Here is a 19,755-nt window from a genome sequence, read left to right as displayed (position 1 = left end):
AACCCATAGAATGTACAACACCAAGAGTGAATCCTGGGGAAAGCGGGGGTGGGGAGGGTGGGGGAGGTGTGGGGTGGTGGTGGGATGAACTGGGAGACTGGGACTGACATATATACACTAATATGTATAAAATAGATAACTAATATGAAACTGCTGTTTAAAAAATAAATAAAGTAAAATAAACTTCAAAATAAAATAAAATGGTAAAAGCAGCTGTACTTACTCAAATCTTATTTGACTGGTAATCATCTTGAGGGTTTAAAAAAATTTTTTTTTTAAAAAAAGAGTGACTCATAATGTAAAACATGGGCTTCGAGTGAGTATGATGTGTCAATGCAAGTTCACTAATCATAACAAATGCACACCCCTGGTGAGGGATTTTGATAATGCCGTGCGTGTATAGGGCAGGAGGTAAGTGGGATATCTCTGCATCTTCTTCTTAATTTTGTGGTGGCTTTACTGCATTTGGAATTTATATGGTTATTTGGTAATATTGTTTAAGAACTACTAGGTCTTCATGCAATCCTGCGTATTGCATAAGAATATAATTTATGCTATGATTTTTTTAAAAGACAGATTTATTACTAGGAACCACAAAGACCAATCATCATTAATTTTTTACTGTGTTTTATTTGATAAATGTGTGCAGCTATTATACTGAAAAGACTGTGACAGTTTAAAATATAGCAAATAAACAATATTAAAATTTTTTTTGTCCACACTTGTATACTGTGTATGCAAAATGCCTTAATTACTAATAAGCCAATGTGTTATGATACCAATAAAAATATTATTGTAATTGTATAAATGAAACATACCCAATCAAAAGGTTTTAATTACAAAATGGTCACTCAGAGAACATATATGCTGGATAAAATGCTTGAAGAAAGAATCTTGGAAAATAAGGAGTTGCTGAAGTAACATAAATTAGACAATTAAAAAAATAGGTGTAGGGCTTCCCTGGTGGCGCAGTGATTAAGAATCCATCTGCCAATGCAGGGGACACGGGTTCAAGCCCTGGTCCAGGAAGATCCCACAGGCTGTGGAGGAACTAAGCCCGTGCACCACAACTACTGAGCCTGTGCTCTAGAGCCCGTGAGCCACAACTACTGAACTCACGTGCCACAACTACTGAAACCCATGTGCCTAGAGCCCGTGCTCCGCAACAAGAGAAGCCACCACAATGAGAAGCCTGCGCACCTCAACAAAGAGTAGCCCCTGCTAGCCACAACTAGAGAAAGCTCACGCGCAGCAACAAAGACACAACACAGCCAAAAATAAAAAAATAAATTAAAAAAAAATAGGTGTAGCAAAAGAACACAAATATTGAATAGCCATAGCATTGAGCAAATTGAAATTGCATTCAAAAGGAAATAATATTTTTACAATGAACAATAGAGTATCGAAGGAAACAAGAGCATATATCTAGGACTAATTGAAAATTCAGGAACACAGAGTAATAGTAAATGCCTGTAGTACGAAAGAGCATTTGGAAAAGTTGGTGTTTTAAAATTTAGATGGTGTTTAAAAATTAGAGACTGATCAAAATGAAGCTGTACATATGTTATAATGTCTTGTTTAAAATTAATCTGGATGAGTTTCTTTTTCTCCTTCCACTTCCCTTCCTCTTCTTTTCTTCTCTGTCCTCCTCCTCCACCTCCAGTTCCTCCTCCTTTTAAAATTTATCTATGGTTATTTAAAAACAAATTAGAAAAGCTTTAAGAACTAAGAATAATTGTCCTATATTGTGTGTGTATGCACACACATGCAGAAGGGTAGTTTAAAAAGTCTAACAAATATTTCAATTGGTAGATCACATCCATTAGTAATATCCCTAATCCTTACTTCCTGAGATGAAACATTCAAAATATTTTGCTTTTATTTTATGTGTTAACTGTATATAGACACCACAGTGAGGAGCCTCCCCCCAGAAGAAAAATAACGGTTACAAGTAAGCAGACTTATTTGAAAGTAAAAATTTGAAATGATCACATAGTGAATTTGAGTAGAGATGTACAAAGTCATCTAAAACAACATAATGGCTTCCTGGGTCATACTTGACAATGACCACACAGAATGTTTTAATATATCTAAAGAAAAAAGTAACAAGTAGATGTATATGAGATAAGGGGATAGGAGTGTAAGTCATCCAGGAATTCAAAGAAAAAGGAATCACAGAGGCACAAGTTGGCACTGGCCATCCGAGCACGGTGTGCTGGTGAGGCGTGGGCTGGTGCTCCTCAGGTCTTGTAAATCTCCATCTGCCTCACAGACAGAAATTTCACTCCTGTGGAACAGGGCACATCAGGCTCACAAAACACAATGCTGTTAAACATTAGAATCAAAAAACTGGCTCCTCTTATTCTGATTCCATGCTCACCAAGCAGCATTCTGCTTATTTGGCTTTGTATGTAGTTTGTCTACAGGGGGATGTGCTAATGAGTAATTCTAGTCCACTTGGTCATTAATTTTAGATTGAAATTCACATATATCAGTCTTTTATCCTTGGCTATGTTAAGTTCGTCCCTGGAAAATAGACTCACTCTCAATAAGCTGACAGTTATATTTCTTCACGTGTCATACTGGGGACCAACTCATGGACTATGGTGAATCCATCACAGCAAGTTCCACTATAGAAGGCTCTTGACTGTCAGCCAACATTCTCCAAATGGTAGCTCTTTGCATTCCCTGGGCCAAATGTTCATAACAGTCAGGGAACCATGGTAGGTTACATTTTAGCAATAGGGGGTCCTCAATAATTATATGATCGCTTGACTTATTTTTCTTCTCTTGATATTGCCTCAAAATGATCCAGATGATATTATTTTAGAAATTGCAGAAGTAGAATGTGAGGATAAGACTAAACTGAGAGCTGAAATTATAAAGTTTGAGAAGTGGAAATTAATAAAGAGAGTGCATTTGGAGTAAAGATGGCATCCTGTTGATACCTGTCTCACATACTGTTTTTCCCTATGCAAACTGCTCCAGCCTCAACGCTTTCCCAATATCCGCCTTTATTTTTCTATTAATGAGAATGGGGAAATCCTGAGGAGCAAAGACTCTATGAAGGATCTTAAAATCAGAATTGAAGGAAGAGTGCTGGTAAAATTTATAGTGGTATCAAGAAAACAAATAACAGGAGAGAGAAAACTCAAGAAGGCAAATCTGCATAGTAAAGGAAAGTTGTATTATTTCATTAAGGTAATAATTTATTGATTTTTTACATATGGGGTTAGGAGCTGTTAGTAAATCACAATTTTAGTTAGCACATGGACTTTAAAGGAAATGAAGGAAAAAGGCAGACTGAGCAGAAAACATAGGCAACAACAAAATTTGTATTAGGTTCAATAAATGCAAGTGGTGAGTAACGATACCTAATACCTGCTGTATAATAAAATAATACCTACTATATTCATCAAATTTGAATGCAGAAATATAAAAAGCAATTTTCAGAAACATCACCTATGCTTAAGTGTTGTTTGTAGAAGCTGATGAGTGCTTAGGATGTGCTAATCCTAAACAGCAAAAGAAGACCTAGTTTAGGTGACAGTTGATATTGAAACCAAACTTTGCAATATGAATGATAGAAGAGAACTTTATTCCAGGTAATGATTCCAATCTTCACACTACGAAGTGGTAAGATTTTATGATTCCATCTAAATACTGATTATAAATCAGGATTCATATTCAAAGTAAATTTATAGCATGCCTTAAGAATGTTAAATAAACCAGCTCATCATTAATTAATTCTTACCACAAATATTTATTGAGGACCCATTAATGGGGCAGGGGCTATGGATATTAGGGTAAATGCAACATAGTCTATACTTTTAGAGTTTATGTTCTAATGGTATACTGATACAGAGAAGTAAGTCAGCAGTTACACTATTGTGCAAATAGATGGTAAGTAATGGTGAAAGTACTCAGTGCTCTGGAAGTCCATAGAATGACCTAACCCAGACATGGATAAGGTGCCAGAGAAGTTTTCCTGAAGATATTGACAATTAATTTGAGACTTAATGGCAAGAAGAGGAGGGTGGGGCTGAGTTCTTGAGAGAGGAAATAGTGTGGACAAAGGCTTGGACATCTTTTGAGAAAAATTGTTCAGCATGACCAGACTGTTGTGTACAAGCTGGACATGGTACAATTAGAGAGGTAAACAGGATCAGTGAACCCATGAAAGTGTTTGTAATCCATGTTCTGTTCTTTGGACTTCATCTAGAGGGTTGTTAAGCTTTTAAAAATAGTTATTATAAATATTTGAGACACACAAAACAGCATAGGAATATAAAAAAATCTATTTGTGCCACTAAGCTTAAGAAATGAAACATAAATCCCCTTAGAGAAAACTCCAAAAAGCAAAAATTAAAAAAAAGTACTTAATAGGGCTTCCCTCATGGCACAGTGGTTAAGAATCCGCCTGTCAATGCAGAGGACTTGGGCTCGAGCCCTGGTTCGGGAAGATCCCACATGCTGTAGTGCAACTAAGCCTGTGTGCCACAACTACTGAGTCTGTGCTCTAGAGCCCGCGAGCCACAACTACTGAGCCCACGTGCTTAGAGAAGCCACCTCAGTGAGAAGCCTGCGCACCGCAATGAAGAGTAGCCCCCGCTCACCGCAAACAGAGAAAGCCCTCGCGCAGCAACGAAGACCCAACGCAGCCAGAAATAAATAAATTAAATAAATTAATTTAATAAATAAATAAATTAAATTAAATTTTAAAAAACATACTTAATACAAGCACATATATGTTGGAATTTCCTTCTCTATCCCTAACTGATGACATTTCCCCGTTCATATTCCATAGAAATCACTCTCTTGAATTTGGTGTTACTATTCCTGTACATTTGGTTTTGTACTTTAACTACATACGTAACTCTAAATAATACAAACAAATGGTTGAGAGGTTAGTAAGATAAAATACAAGTTGACCAGTTAAGTTTGAATTTCAGATTAAAAAGATAATGTTTTAGTATAATTATGTCCCACATATTGAATGAATATTTGTAATACTTGCAATATTGTCCCATGCAATATGTGGGACATACTTATACTAAAAATTATTTTTTTATCTGAAGTCCAAATTTAACTGGGTATCTTGTAATTTTTTTCGATAAATCTGGCAATCCAAGTGGTGAGAGTATGTGGAGTTCTGTGTATGTGTGCATGCAGGAGTGGGAACTGGGAGCCAGAGACAAAAGAGTTTGTGGACAGTTTCAAGTGCCAGTGGCCTGAAGCCAAGTTGGCCAGTGTAAAGTTGAGAGAAATAGTTCAATTTTAGAGCTATATGGGAGATAGAAAAGTCAAGATTTAGTGACTGGTTGACTGTGTGAGTAAAGGAGAGGGAGGAGTTGAGAATAATAAAAGTGATGTACAGGTCTGGCTAGTGGGATTGCTGACAGAGATAAGTTCTATTTTGAACATGTTGAATTAGATGTTCTCTTGAGGAATATTTAGTCTAATCAATACAGCACGTAATTGGATGTACCTTGGGGCAATTAAGTAATTTAAAATAAAGCAGAACTAGGAAGCCATGGACACTAGTACACTCACCCTGATCCATCTGCTCCATTTAATTTCTTACATATATACCTATCGTGTCTTAACCTCTTCTTTTACTAAAATTCCTATTCATATCTTTGTATCTCTTGCTCCAAGCCTCTGTTGGTGATCTAAAAATAATCTCATTTACATATGTTGCAATTTATCTTTTCCTCTTCATTTCATATTGACTTGCCCTCTCATTAAGGTCCTGGCATATTTCCTCCCCCACCAAAGAAAAAAAAGTCTGTGTGTTTTATCTTTCTCAGAGGAATTGCTTCCTTCAGGAACTTCCACAGCTATCTGCTCTGGTTTCCTTGGCAACCCCTGCCTCTCTTATTCTTTCTGATTACTTAAGAGAAATCTGACTAAATCACTAATAATCACTGATCATAAATAGTAGAAGGAATTAAAAGTGCTCAGCATACCTTCTGAGAAAAGGAGTAGGCAAATTTGGAGGAAATAAAAATACGGAGACCTAAGGAGATGGATGTAAAACGTGTGAAGGTATTGATTTACAAAGTTTGTTATTTTCATTTGTCAGTGCACTGTTTGGAGTGTTGTCAGGGTTGATGAAGACAATACCTCATTAGCTAGGCAGCTGTATCATCTATCCAAGCAAAATTCTCCTAGGCCTATCTCAACAAATATGGAGTGTAGGAAATCATATTCTAGATTATTGTGAAAGTATGAAATACAAACCTTGAGAGAAGGAGAATAAAGGATGTAGACTAAACTTGCTCTAATGTTTACATTAGAAACATATTGGTATACAACATAAAAAGGACTGCATAAGATTAGTAACTACCGATCTTCTATTAATTAATTAATTAATTAATTAGGCTGCGTTGGGTCTTTGTTGCTGCACGCAGGCTTTCTCTAGTTGTGAGAGCGGGGGCTATTCTTGTTGCGGTGCGCGGGCTTCTCATTGCGGTGGCTTCTCTTGTTGCGGAGCGAGGGCTCTAGGCCTGCTGGCTTTACTAGCTGCAGCACGTGGGCTCAGTAGTTGCGGTGCATGATCTCTAGGGCATGTGGGCTTCAGTAGTTGTGGCATGTGGGCTCAGTATTTGTGGCACATGGGCTTAGTTGCTCCGCGGCATGTGGGATCTTCCCAGACCAGGGATCGAACCCATGTCCCCTGCATTGGCAGGCAGATTCTTAACATTTGTATCACCAGGGAAGTCCATAACTACCAATCTTAGTCTGTTGAAGCATTTATAAATTATAACAGTGGGATTTTATTATTTTATACAGTGCATTCCATATTTCATATTGTGATACTACTGCTTTTATTAAATAAAGACACCAGTATGGGGATTAGGTGTTTGTCTAAATCTAATACAGGTACATACATTTCACCTAAAATTCAGAAATATTCATTCTTAGAACCATGCTTAATCCTCCAGTTATTGTTGGGTGATAGTGAACAGTAAGGCATCTAACAAAATTTTCATTAGAAAAAGTTGGGACTCCACTTATCAGAAAGTACTTCCTCCTGCTATTGAAGGCAAATTGACCATTATTTGGATTCTTAGCCATACCAAGAGGGGAATTAAGAAGTGCTAGTCTGTAAGACCAGAGTAAATATAGTATATTGAAAAGTTGTTATATAGTTGAGTTGTTGGATTGAATTCTATCTCTGTAACATTTGAATAAAATGTAAATATGTTGTTTGATGGTGAAGTTATTCACTCATTACTTATTGATATAATTGATAACCAACATATTTCATCATATTTAGTCTTGACACTGTGATAACAGGCCAGTTCTTCCCGCACCACCCCCCACAAGGAAAATCCTATTTTAAGTCATTGGATGTAGTTCTTTTCATGGCTGCTCTTGCGTTTGTCTCCCTGTCGTCTTTTCCACCTCATTCTCATTATGAAATAGTTTTGCAGTTTTGGAGTGCTTGGCCCCACCCCACCCTGCTCAGAGATGAGTTGTGATTGGGCAAACCTGATAAGGGTAATCTCTTCTGCCACAGGGATTTGTTCAGGTAGCCCAGGCCTGAGCCAATCAACACTCTCCCAGACGCAGATATTGGACAGGATCATCTTATGAATGTCGAGCAGCAGACTCGTGGGGTCTTGGGCCCTCCTTCTGGACCTGAAGGAGGAAGCTCCAGGCCCCTGTTACTGCTGACAGCCATCTTGTATCCTTGAGAGAAGTTGGCCTTCGGAGAATGTTCTGAACAGGGAGAAGGTGCTCTGAGTCACAGAGAACCTGATATGTGGTTTGGAGGGGCCCCTCTTGAAGACGTATCTCTGTACTGTTCTGTATGTGAGTCAATAAATCCCTTTAATATAAGACCGTTTCAGTTGAATTTACTGTTATTTGTTAAAAAAAAAAATCCAAAGTGATATATATTTACTCTTGGGCCTCACTTAAGAATCCAAGAAACTAGTAGTCAGCTAAAGTATAGTCAGATTGGGATTATTTAGTAAGTTTACTTAACATCTCATCACTTAGTTTACAGTTCTCTTGGTACATTTTAGATACTTTGGGGTCTTATGTTATAGGTGATCGATTCAACAACTGTTTATTATTAATATTAAGCATTCACTACTATTTCACTCTGTAAGGCACTGTGCATACAACAGGGATAAACATAGTTCAGTACTGAGAAATCTCAAAGATCTAGTTGAAGAGGTGGACAAGAATATCAAAGAGGCACGCAAAAGTTAAAATCAGAAAAGGCAAATCAGAAAGATTTGGGAAAGAAAGGGAAATCAGAAGAAGGCAAAGAAGGGACGCATATTCAGAATGGTGGGGTGTTGGAGAGGAGACAAGGAGAGGAAGGGCAGGTGTCATTAGAGACTCCTAAGAAGGGGTTACTAACTTCTGTTTTTGTGCCACGGACCTCTTTGGCAGTATGGTGAAGTCTAGGAACCCATTTTCAGAACAATGTTTTTAAGTGTGTAAAATACTTTGGATTATGAAGGAAATTTAGAGTATTGAAAGAGCTATCAAAATACTTGAAAAAACAAATTTGTGATATAGCAGTATATGTGCTTCTTTATTAACTCATAGAAGAACAAGATTTATCAGTGAGCATAATTATTAACATAATTTTGAGGTAGTGATGAATTTAAATGATATTTTGAGTTATCTGCAGCAACTGTAATGTGATATGAAAATATCTGTGGTTTCTTTTGGTTGCAGAGGCACAGGCACCTCTAATATTATTGTGGTTTGTGGTCTACATTCATAATAGAAGGATGTGCTAAATTTTATTTAGTGGTTTCATTCAATGTAATTTTCTGGACCCCTGAATTGTATGCCAAGTTAAAAAAAAAAAAAAACCCTGTGTGAAGAAGAGATAAAATTTGAACTAATTCTTGATAGATTGAATGAGGTATCTAGGTAAGTGAAATAGAAATGAATTCAGGATGTATGGAATCACATGTACGAAGGCATGGTGGCATGAGAGCGGATAAGGGACTGTCAGCAGATTGCTTTGGTTAGAGTGAAGAATGAATCTGGCATTGTGCGAGGAGGTTAAGCTGGAAAGATTGGCAAAATCTCATATCCTTGGGGTATTGGTTGCTTGTACATTATAGTATTAAATGTGATTCTGTCTTTAATGTGTTTGGAATCCTTTGCAGACTCTCTACTGCCTAGCATATATAGCCCAAGTTTCATACAGTTGCTCCTGTAATCAAGTCCCAGCTTTCCTTTCTAGTCTCATTTACCACCACTTTTCCTGCCACATACCATGCTCTGATAATTCTCAACTATCATGCTATATTTATACATACTATTCTTCTTATCCCTATTCATCATTTGGATGATCACTTCCTGTGCCTCAGTTGTCTCATCTGTAAAATAGGGACAGAAAGTACCTCATAGAATTGTTGTGGGGATTAAATCAAATAGTTATTGAAACTTGCTTGGAACAATGCCTAATATGGGTAAGCTCTCAATAAATTATAGCTATTATCATTATTGTAATTTTTATTCTTACCTATAATATCTTTTTCCCCTTGCCCAATTGGCTAACTCCTATACATTCTTTAAAACCCAGTCTGGACATTACCTCCTCCAGAAAGATTTTCTGATCACCCAACTTTCATCTCCTCCAGATAGAATTAATAACCTCCTCTTCTGTAGTATATCAGGATCTCATATAATTTCAATTCTTGTATTTTCCACAATGTACTATAAACTTATATTTCTATATCATTTTTCCCTATTATACTGTGGAGCTCCTAAAAGTAAGGGCTGAATATTATTTTTGATGTTTGTAGTGTTTGATTTTACTGAGGGGACGCTTAGGAGTTTCCATATCTGTCCATGGGTGGCAGCCACTAATAAGGTACTTTTAAATTCTAAATCCAGTGGTAACACAGATATAATGGTAGACAATTTGGTATAAGTTTAAAAAAAATTTTTTTTTTATTAATAGGATTCTGGCCACTCTTCCTGTACACATCCCTTATATATTGGTGTTTTCAAGGTTTTGTTCTAGACTGGACCTTAATTTCTCACTCTACACAATCTTCCTTGGGGAACTCAATGACTTCTGTGGCATCAATTACTGTGTAATGATAACTTCTGAATCTTAACCCAGATTTATGTTTCCTAAGGTTCATTTCCAAATACCAAAATATTTGCCATCTAACTCCTTATGGTGAGCAACACGAACATTCAATTCAATATGCCAAAACTGAACTCAGTTTTTTCTAAACTCTTAAACCGTCTCCAGCCTAACTCTTACTAACTTGGTTTATACTCTCATAATCTCTCACCTCCTGAATCGCATACTTCTTCTAAAAATTAATTTATTATTTTTTCTGATTAATAAAAAGGAATACTTTCTCTTTGTAAAAAGAAATTCAAGCAATGAAGGGAATATGTGATTTAGCAATCTTATCTTCCAGAGTGAACTACTGTTCCCCCTGTGTGACATATATTCTACCAGACTTTTACGTGCATATTTTTACACACATTTTTATTTGATTTATGCAGGAGTCTCTCCGTTTCCTTGTCTCTATAGTAGCCCCCTTGTAATCTATTCTGGATACATACTTTTCTAAGGTATGGGTGACTGGGTGACTTTTCTAAAAGGCAAATCGCATCATGCTATTCCCCTGTTTTGATTTTGTTCTTTTTTGCTTTGTGTGTGTGTGTGTGTGTGTGTGTGTGTGTTTACTATTCTCCTGTTTAACATCCCTAAAAGGCTATCCATTTCTTGTAGGATAATGTCTAAACTTTTGAGATAACATACAAAATCCTACACGATCTGGCCCCTTCCTATTTCTCTAGCCCTGGAGTTACACTTGACTGTGCTACATTCCACCTTTGATGCATTGGGAAGTTTTTCCAACTGTCAAATGAAGATTAAAAATAATACTTATCACAAAGAAATAGCATATAAAGTGCTGAGCCTACCACCTGTTTCAGAGGCTATTGTGGAAGAAGAAAATGTTTTTGTACATAGGTGTCCAGTCCCTCTTGCTTTCTGAGTAGGAGGATCCTTTGAGGTGCAGATTGCCCATGCAATGCTTGAACAGAATTGGAACACCTCCCCACCCCCAGCCCCCGGCCTCCCCCACCTCCCAGACACACACACAAGAAAGAAAAGGAAGAAGGGAAGAATGACATTAATTTGAATAGATTTGAAAGACGATGGAAGGTGAAACCTGAGTAGCAGGGAAGGACGAAGAGAGGACAGTTCCCACAGGAGTTTTTATTTGGAGGGGTGGTGTTATGGAGGTAGGGATAAAGTTGGTTTAAGAAAGAAGAGTTTTGAGAGAAGCAGCTGTCAGAGTAAATGGGATTTAGGAGAGATAAACAGGTTAGTATCTTTCGGACATTGCTAACTCCTCTGCCCTCCAGTTCCCAACAGCTTTAGTTATTTTGTCAAGGTCAGATTTATGTTCTTCAGAATTTGACGCTAGGTCGAGGCTGGCCATGAACTAGTCCAGCGATATTCCGGTTACACAATTATTGTTTGCCATCCTTCAGGGTCCACTCCCCATGCTTTAACTCTGACGCCTGCCCGAATTTCATTCATCCGACAAATATTTGAGTGACCTCCCCTCTCCCAGTCTGCTGAATAGCCTGTTATCCAGGATCAGTCCCTAAACTTCGGTGGTGGCTTTTCTGACACTCCGACACTAAAATTTGCCTCCCCCCCCCTTTTTTTTTCGTGCAACCCAGCACTCCGCATCCACTTCATTCGCAGTTACATTTTGTACTCAATTGCTTGACTATCTTTCCTCCTCTAACGAGCACCTTGGAGCCAGGAGTGGTGTTTTATAAATCTACTAGCAGAGTGTACGGCACGAAGTAGATGCTTAGCGAAAGTTTATTGAATGAGCGTCCTGTGCATTTCAGTGACATCATATCCTGTGTGCCTTGGCGTCAGTCAGCACTCCTGAGGGAGGCCCAGAGGTCGCAGGGTTTGTCATTGTTTATAACGTGCATCGAATATCTCAAACGCAGGCTAAGGTTTCAGACGGCCCACAAGAAGCGCGGCCATCCGGACGCTGGATCCCGGTCTTTTAGTTCAGAGACTGCAGCTTGGGGCGGGAACTCACTGCCTGGGAAGCGCCGGCATTCTGCAACCCTGGGAACAGAACCTGCGAGGGAGGGAGCAGGCAGCTCACTTATCGCGGTGTTTCCTCCCTCCTCCCTCCCAGGGGAGTTATCGCGAGAGAAGCCAGGGGAAGATGGCCGGCCCCTGTTTTTCGGTGTGAAGCAGTGGCGGCGGCTGCGGCGGTGGAGACGGGGATTCTGGTGTCGTGGGCACCTGAACTCTAGCTCCCCCCAGCGAGCGCGCGTCCCTTCGTGCCTAGGCGAGAGCCGGCTCTTCTTCCTCCGGGAGATGCGTTTGTCCCGGGCTCAGGGGCGCTCTGGGAGTTCATGCTGCGCTGGAGTATCCTGGCCACCGCTCTAATCGCCTTGTGCGGCCGCAGCGCAAGCTTCGTCGCCAGGGGTGAACCTCCTGGATCCCCTCTCTGCCCCTGGCGGCGATGACCGGGGAGAAGATCCGCTCATTGCGGAGGGACCACAAGCCCAGCAAAGAAGAGGGGGACCTGCTGGAGCCCGGGGATGAGGAAGCGGCGGCTGCCCTCGGCGGCACCTTTACCGGAGGCAGGATTGGCACAGGCAGCAGCAGCAAGGGCGGTAGAGCCTGTCATAAGATCTTCAGTAACCATCACCACCGGCTACAACTGAAGACAGCTCCGGCCTCCTCCAATCCCCCCGGCGCCCCGGCCCTGCCGCTGCACAATTCCTCCGTGACTACCACCTCCCAGTCCCCGGCTCTTTTAGCGGGCACCAACCCCGTTGCTGTCGTCGCAGGTGGAGGCAGTTGCCCCGCACACTACCCGGTGCACGAGTGCGTCTTCAAGGGGGATGTGAGGAGACTGTCCTCTCTCATCCGCACGCACAATATCGGGCAGAAAGATAATCACGGTGAGGAGTGCTCGCCCCTGTCCACCTCTCCTTCCCAAAGCCTAGGTTGTGCCTCCCCAGGCCTCTGAAATCCTAACAGACCCTTCTTTCCTCTCTTTTGCCCACCATTCCAAGCCAAATGCCCGTAAATCTTGTAATAGCATGCCAGTGGTTTCGGGATTGGTTCTTGTGGGTGCGAAGGAATGTTTCTTCCCTGGCTACTTCAAACTCTTAGAAGCTGTTTGGTTTATGTTTGAGACAGGGCTTCAGTGTGTTGATTCTTGACCATAAGAAATTTTAGATTGCCTCTCATCCAACCTGGTTATCATCCATTGTTTACTGAACTGTATCTTTTCTTCTTCAACCCCCCTGCCCCCTTGGGATCTTGAATTTTGAACATATAAATTACCCAACTCCCTTCATTGCCCAGGTACAAATCCCAACCTGACTGCAACTAGTTGTGATTTCTACGTGCCATCAGGTTGTCTGTTTCTTTTCTTTCTTTTTTCTTCTACTTCTAGGAAGCTTAGTTTGGTACAAAGTGTTTACACTTTGCAAATGCTTTGATTTCTGAAAGCCACAGTACAAATTTGTTGGCATTTGATACCTGGAGCATGTAAAGTGACTTCTGAGTGGCTAAGATTTTGTTGAAGTAGAGCTTAGAGTTTTTTGCTTGTTTTAGATAGATAATTGCTAATAGTAATGTTTTATCTTGATGATCTGTGACTAAAAATAGTACTATGATTTTTCATAGTAACCTCATCATATCCTACATGACAACATATAGTGTCATTTGTTATTCAAGGACTGTATTTCTACTTTTTGCTTTAATTTATTAGCTGAATTTTTTTCTGTTTCTTCTAAAAACATAATGTGACTGAGCTGACATTTAAGCCACAGTAAATTAATGAAAACTATTGTCAACACTGATATTTTCAACATTTGATAGGCCGTTTTAAACTGGGTAGTTGGCAAATATTTTTAATAGCTCGGCTTTTAACTGAACGTGAGTATTGTATACATTCAGTTAGAACACACTCAACTCTGCTCAAAATAGTGCAACACATTAATGAAATACTTGCCTGTGGAATAACCTCCCTTAATTCTGTTGGACTCTAGGCTTCTTATGTACAATTAGGGCAAAAATTGACATTAAGGAAAAAAAGTAAGATTTCTGTTGGTTGTATAATTCTCTAACAACTGCATTTGTATTCTGAATTTACAATATTGTAAGAATTACTACCTCTCATTTATCAAAAATCAAATCCTCCAGAGTGTTCCTAAAAGCTGCACCCAGTTTTTCATTCCTACATTTAATTTACTTAATTACTTTACTGTTGTTGCAACGACATAATATTGTTCGTTCATGGTAATTATTTTCTAACCCTTTGGGAAACAGTTTTTAGTGGGAGATCTGTTGTAGCTTCGGGTTGCTTAGTTATTAGGACATTTTTCAGATTTGGTCTTCATAGTAGAGATATATATATATATATATATATATATATATATATATATATATATATATATATATAGTTTATCTTATGGCCATTGCCTTTAAATTGTAGATTTCCATTACATTGAAATGTGCCTGAAAACAGATAAAACTTTGTTTTTGAGAGTTGATTCCCTTTGAAAGAAGAAAGAGGTGACTATGACAAAGTATGATAGTATAGTATGTTAGAACTGATTTTCTTGACTGATCACAGAAGGTACTGAATTGCAGGATTATTGGGCTTGCATATGTCATCTAGCATTTACGAGTTGGTTTGTTAAAGTACAAATTCTGTTCAAAGTAATTAGAATCCTGAATATCCTTGAACTCTTCCTTAGCCCACTGAAATTCTCTTTCTAAGTCATCTTGATATACTAAATGCTTGCATTGTACTTAGCTGCCCTTACATTGTTGATTTTATTTTTTTTTATTGACGTATAGTTGACTTACAATGTTTCAGGTGTACAGCAAAGCAATTCAGTTTTATATATATATGTATTTTAGATTTTTTCAGATTCTTTTCCATTATAGGTTATTGCAAGATATTGAGTATAGTTCCCTGTACTATACAGTAGGTCCTTGTTGTTTATCTGTTTTATATATAGTAGTGTGTATCTGTTAATCCCAAATTCCCAATTTATCACCCCCCTCCCTTTCCCCTTTGGTAATCATAAATTTGTTTTTTATGTCTGTGAGTCTATTTCTGTTTTGAAAATAAGTTCATTTGTATCATTTTTTTAGATTTCACATATAAGTGATATAAGATATTTGTCTTTCTCTGATTTACTTAGTCTGATAATCTAGGTCAATCTATATTGCTGCAAATGGCAATTATTTCATTCTTTTTTATGGCTGAGTAGTATTCCATTGTCTATATATACCACATCTTTTTTATCCATTCATCTATCCGTGGACATTTAGATTACTTCCATGTCTTGGCTATTGTAAATTGTGCTGCTATGTACATTGGTGTGCATGTATCTTTTCGAATTAGAGTTTTCATCTTTTCTAGATATATGCCCAGGAGTGGGATTGATGGATCATATGGTAACTCTATCTTTAGTTTTTTAAGGAACCTCCATACTGTTCTTAAAGGCTGCACCAGATTACATTCTGTTACATTGTTGATATTTTTGATGAATGTAACCAATGGTTCACATACCTGTGGAAAATGTAATTGTTTTGCCTGCAATTTACATTCTCATCTCCTGCAGTGAAGACTCCTAAGGAAGAGTGGCTTCTATTTAATGTGCTACTTCTTTAATCTCCTTTTCCCCTGTAGCTGCATAATTTCCCTGCTATATTACATTACTTTTACTCATGAAATTTTACTAACCTGGATACTTTAGTCTTTTTAGATTATTTTTCCTTTCAAATTGCAAAAGATAAATGTGTTCTGAGTCACCCAACAAAAACAAGCTCTTTGTTATATTTGGATTGTTATAGCATGATGAGTACATAGCAGAATCATACACTCATACAGGTGCATAGCAGAGCCATACAATTATATCACATCATATGACATAGTTTTATATTCACTAGATGTTCCTTCCATAATGTAATGATGATGATGATGATCATCAAAGATAATAGTTTATTAAATACATCAGTGCTATGCTAAGTGTTTACATACATTATTACATTTAATTCTCACAATAACCCTGCTATAAAGGGTAGCTTTATCCTTGTTTTAAAGGTGAGGAAAGTGAAGCCTGGAGAGGCAAGGAAACTTTGCCAAAGTTGCATACTTAGTAAATAAGCTCCAAAGCTGGGAACTGAACTGACAGTAGGAACTCCAAAGCACATGATCAGCCTGTTTGTAAATATTTCTGTTGATCGGGATGCACTATTTTGCAAAGAAGTCAATTTTAATAATGTGTATGTGGCAATTTATGGCAAAGTTTTTTAATATATATTTCTCATTTAGTACTTGTAGAGAGAGAATGCCACTGAACAGCTCACAGAGATTTTCTGTAGAGCCCAAATCTCTCACTGTTGTTATTTTTCTTTTTATGTAATGGCACGGATAAATAGGCTACTTTGTCCACATGATAGCCCTTTAGGTATTTGACAAGCAAGAGCTATCATGTTCTCCTTATCTTCAGGTTAAACATTCCTAACTTCCGTATCCATTCTTCATATGACATGGTTTATAAAATTTTAAGAATGGTCCCTGAAACACAGTAAATGCTATAGAGGTGTATTAAAAAAGTAAATGAAAATCTTAGTCATCTTCTTTTAGTGAAACTCTGGTTTGTTAGTTCTTTCCTTTGAGGATGGTGCCCAGAACTAGCCTTAGTGTTGAAGCTATAGTAGCCTCTTCAGCAAAGACAGAGACTATATTTATTGCTCTAAGGAATACACATTTAGTAATGTATATTAGTAAAGAGCATACATTAAATAATATAGTACAAGAGTATGTAGATTTTTTAATACTGTTTATTCTCAAGTAAGTGGCTGTCTTTCTGTTCTGTCCTTTCTTGTCCTTATTTTTTTTTTTTTAACCTCAAAACAGGACTTTACATTTATTAGTTTTTATCTTGTTAATCTTGATCCTTTATTCTACCTACCTGGAAAGCTTATTGAATCCTAATTTGGTCACTATTTAGCTCACTGTTCATTAGCTCTTTCAGTTTGCAGTGATCTCTGAATTGAAAAACTTTTTTTTGGTGTGTGTGTATGTATGTGTATTTACAAATTATTGTCAAATTGAGTAGGAGCAAGGATAGAGCTTTTTCTTTTATGGAAAAATGTTAGTTGAGTTTGAATTGCTTTTTCTAAGCCATCAATTATATTAAGGAATATTGTATTTGGATCCAAACATATCTCTTGAAATATAAGTTAAATACAGTAACAGCCATAATATCATATATATACTGTGTTCAAATATGCCAGTGATTTTGACACATGGTATATTTAATAACAGCTCTTCTCGGGTGGGGAAAAAGATACATTAAGTGTACAAAAATTACTTAAACCTTATATCATTAGTATATCTTTAGTTATATACCCCCCTTTTTTTTTTTTAGTATAGGGTTAAAGTTTAAGTCTAGGCTTTTTTTCACATTGAGTGTAAAGATTTTTCTGAATCCTTTTTTGCCATTGGTAGTTAAACAAAGCATCATGATAACATGCTATTTTTTTTATAGTTGATGCTAATGATTTTTACTTCTTCCCCTTTAGAACTGAGAATGCTTATGAAGTTTATAGAAGACTTTCTTGATTTTGACTGCATCCTATTTGTTAAACTTGTAATTTTGTTTTTTCCCTTAATTGAGTCAAATATCTTTGGAAGTTAAGCACCTTATCTTGGACATTAGTCAGAAGCTTTTAGGGGCCAGAGTGACAAAAGTCCTTGATATATGAATTGCTCAAACCAGCGTTTCCTAGATGTGAAAAATTTCTGATCTATTCTGAGAGGTTTGGCAGTTTCTACGGCCTTTAATTACATCGTCTGGCATGTGACAAGCCATCTTCTCTATATACAGTTAATTTTCATTTTTACTGAATTGTAGTGTAATCTTCTTGAAGCTATTTTACATAGTGATTAGAAATTTCAAATTTAAAATAAGAGTCAGTTTGAGAATATTCCTGCCAATGCAGGTAACTCAATGAAGTGATAAAGAAATGGTTAACTTGTGTCTGGTGGCTGACAGATTTCTTCAGACAGAGATTTTAAAACATCTTACGTTCAGAAAATTTAAAAATGTACATTTGAGAATGGAGGCGATAGGAAATCTTTTTGGTGCCCATACAATATGTTTATTTTGGCTTTTTCTATATGAATTGATCTTTCTTTTGATATCATTTTCTCTGCTTCGTTTTTGTCCCTAACCTTCATGATGGGTGATACAAGAGAATAAAGCACAATATGTCTGTTTGAGAAAAGGCGACTATAAAGGTAAACTTTGCATGGAAAAAAAAATCTTGAAGTCTCAGGTGAACAATTTTAGTCAAGAGGCACATCTTTAAAAGAACACTAGTAGTTTTGTATCTGTCCTCCTCGTATTTTGTAGTCTTTTCTGAATTTTGTTTTTGGAAGGCATACTTCATTTTCCCTTAGGAAAAAAAGTGGTTTCTGGAGGCCCAAGATAATCCATTAAAGTTTTATGTACTGTCACTGGGTATGAGGGTGATTTGTCTGTGAAATCTGTCACTCCACTGATCCTGTGGGGTTGATTCAGTTATCTCCATGACTGTATGAATAGAACCTTCTTCCTTTCACCTTTTCCTGCATGTGCATCTCCAACAGAATAGGACTGTCCTGGTGTTAAATGAGTTTCCTGATGCCATCATCATTAGCACTATAGAACATGAACTGCTACTTGAAATTGTGATATGAACACATCTGCAGAGCTACCTCTGAAGAGCTGCCTTCACTGAACCACAGTAGAAGTAGGAAGTCTGACCTTCAAACTTTGGCAAAAAAGGAAGCAGAAATGAGCAATTACTGATGATATTGTGTCCTGGGCATCGGCAATGAGGCAGGAGAATTCTGGAGGACTTATTGGAGAACTGAATATGTCTGTCCCAAGTTAATGGCATTCATAAGTCATAGAAATCTAAATGAAGAGTACAAGGTAATTGTCAGGATGCTTTGTGTTCTAGAAAAGGAGTGTAGATTCTCAAAAATTGGATAGGGGCTGGAAAGACAAACGGTATATTCCTGTTCATATACCATTTATTTCACTGGGGAGCGGTAGAAGATCAGTTTTAGAGCAAGACAGAAGCATGTCAAATGAGGGTAGGAAAAAGGGAAAAGGTCTCTTTTCTAACTGTTTAAAGATTATGAATGGTGTTAGTTATCAGGATATGTGAGGTTTAACTGTGTGGTTGCATTTCATCTGTTCTTAAGCCTGTTAGTCTTGTTGGTATCCCAAAGATCATCTGTAAAACTAGAAGGCTTTTTCTATATATGGAATCAGATCTGAGTTGGAGACCATGCTTCTCTACAAACTGGTTTTTATGTAATTATACTATTTATTTAACTGCTGAAATAAGTCGATATAATAATATCTATCTCTTGGGGCATTATAGTCTTAAATGGGAGACCACACTTGAAAATATTTTAATGATGAAGGCTCATATCATAGTAATATCCATTAATATCAATATCTTGCTCTACTTTTGCTGTGACGTGCCTTTCAGTAGAGGACATTCTAGTTTTTGAGGTTTAGTTAGGACTTCATTCAATTGAGGTTTTATCTGCTTCTTGAATTTATACTGCCTATCAGTTTGCTAAAAGGTTTATTTGACTCTCCTGTCAGTCATCTTTCGTCTACTACTGGTGCAACTTGATTCAGAACATTTGAATTCTTGGC

The 19,755-nt window shown here is 37.6% G+C and overlaps 1 protein-coding gene across 1 annotated transcript in view; it reads left to right on the top strand.

The window, feature by feature from the left end:
* Positions 1-12,223: 12,223 nt before the first annotated feature.
* ANKRD13C (ankyrin repeat domain 13C) overlaps positions 12,224-19,755 on the top strand; it is an 81,473-nt gene continuing 73,941 nt past the window's right edge. The window contains exon 1 of the mRNA XM_060023806.1: positions 12,224-12,963. Within this exon, the coding sequence (XP_059879789.1) occupies positions 12,519-12,963 (445 nt within the window). The 5' untranslated portion in view covers positions 12,224-12,518. The remainder of the gene's footprint in view (positions 12,964-19,755) is intronic.

The sequence above is a fragment of the Delphinus delphis genome, chromosome 1 (assembly GCF_949987515.2).
Source record: "Delphinus delphis chromosome 1, mDelDel1.2, whole genome shotgun sequence".
Lineage (NCBI taxonomy): Eukaryota > Metazoa > Chordata > Mammalia > Artiodactyla > Delphinidae > Delphinus > Delphinus delphis.
The sequence above is the reverse complement of the archived record's forward strand: the minus strand, read 5'-3'. Positions and strand labels throughout refer to the sequence as shown.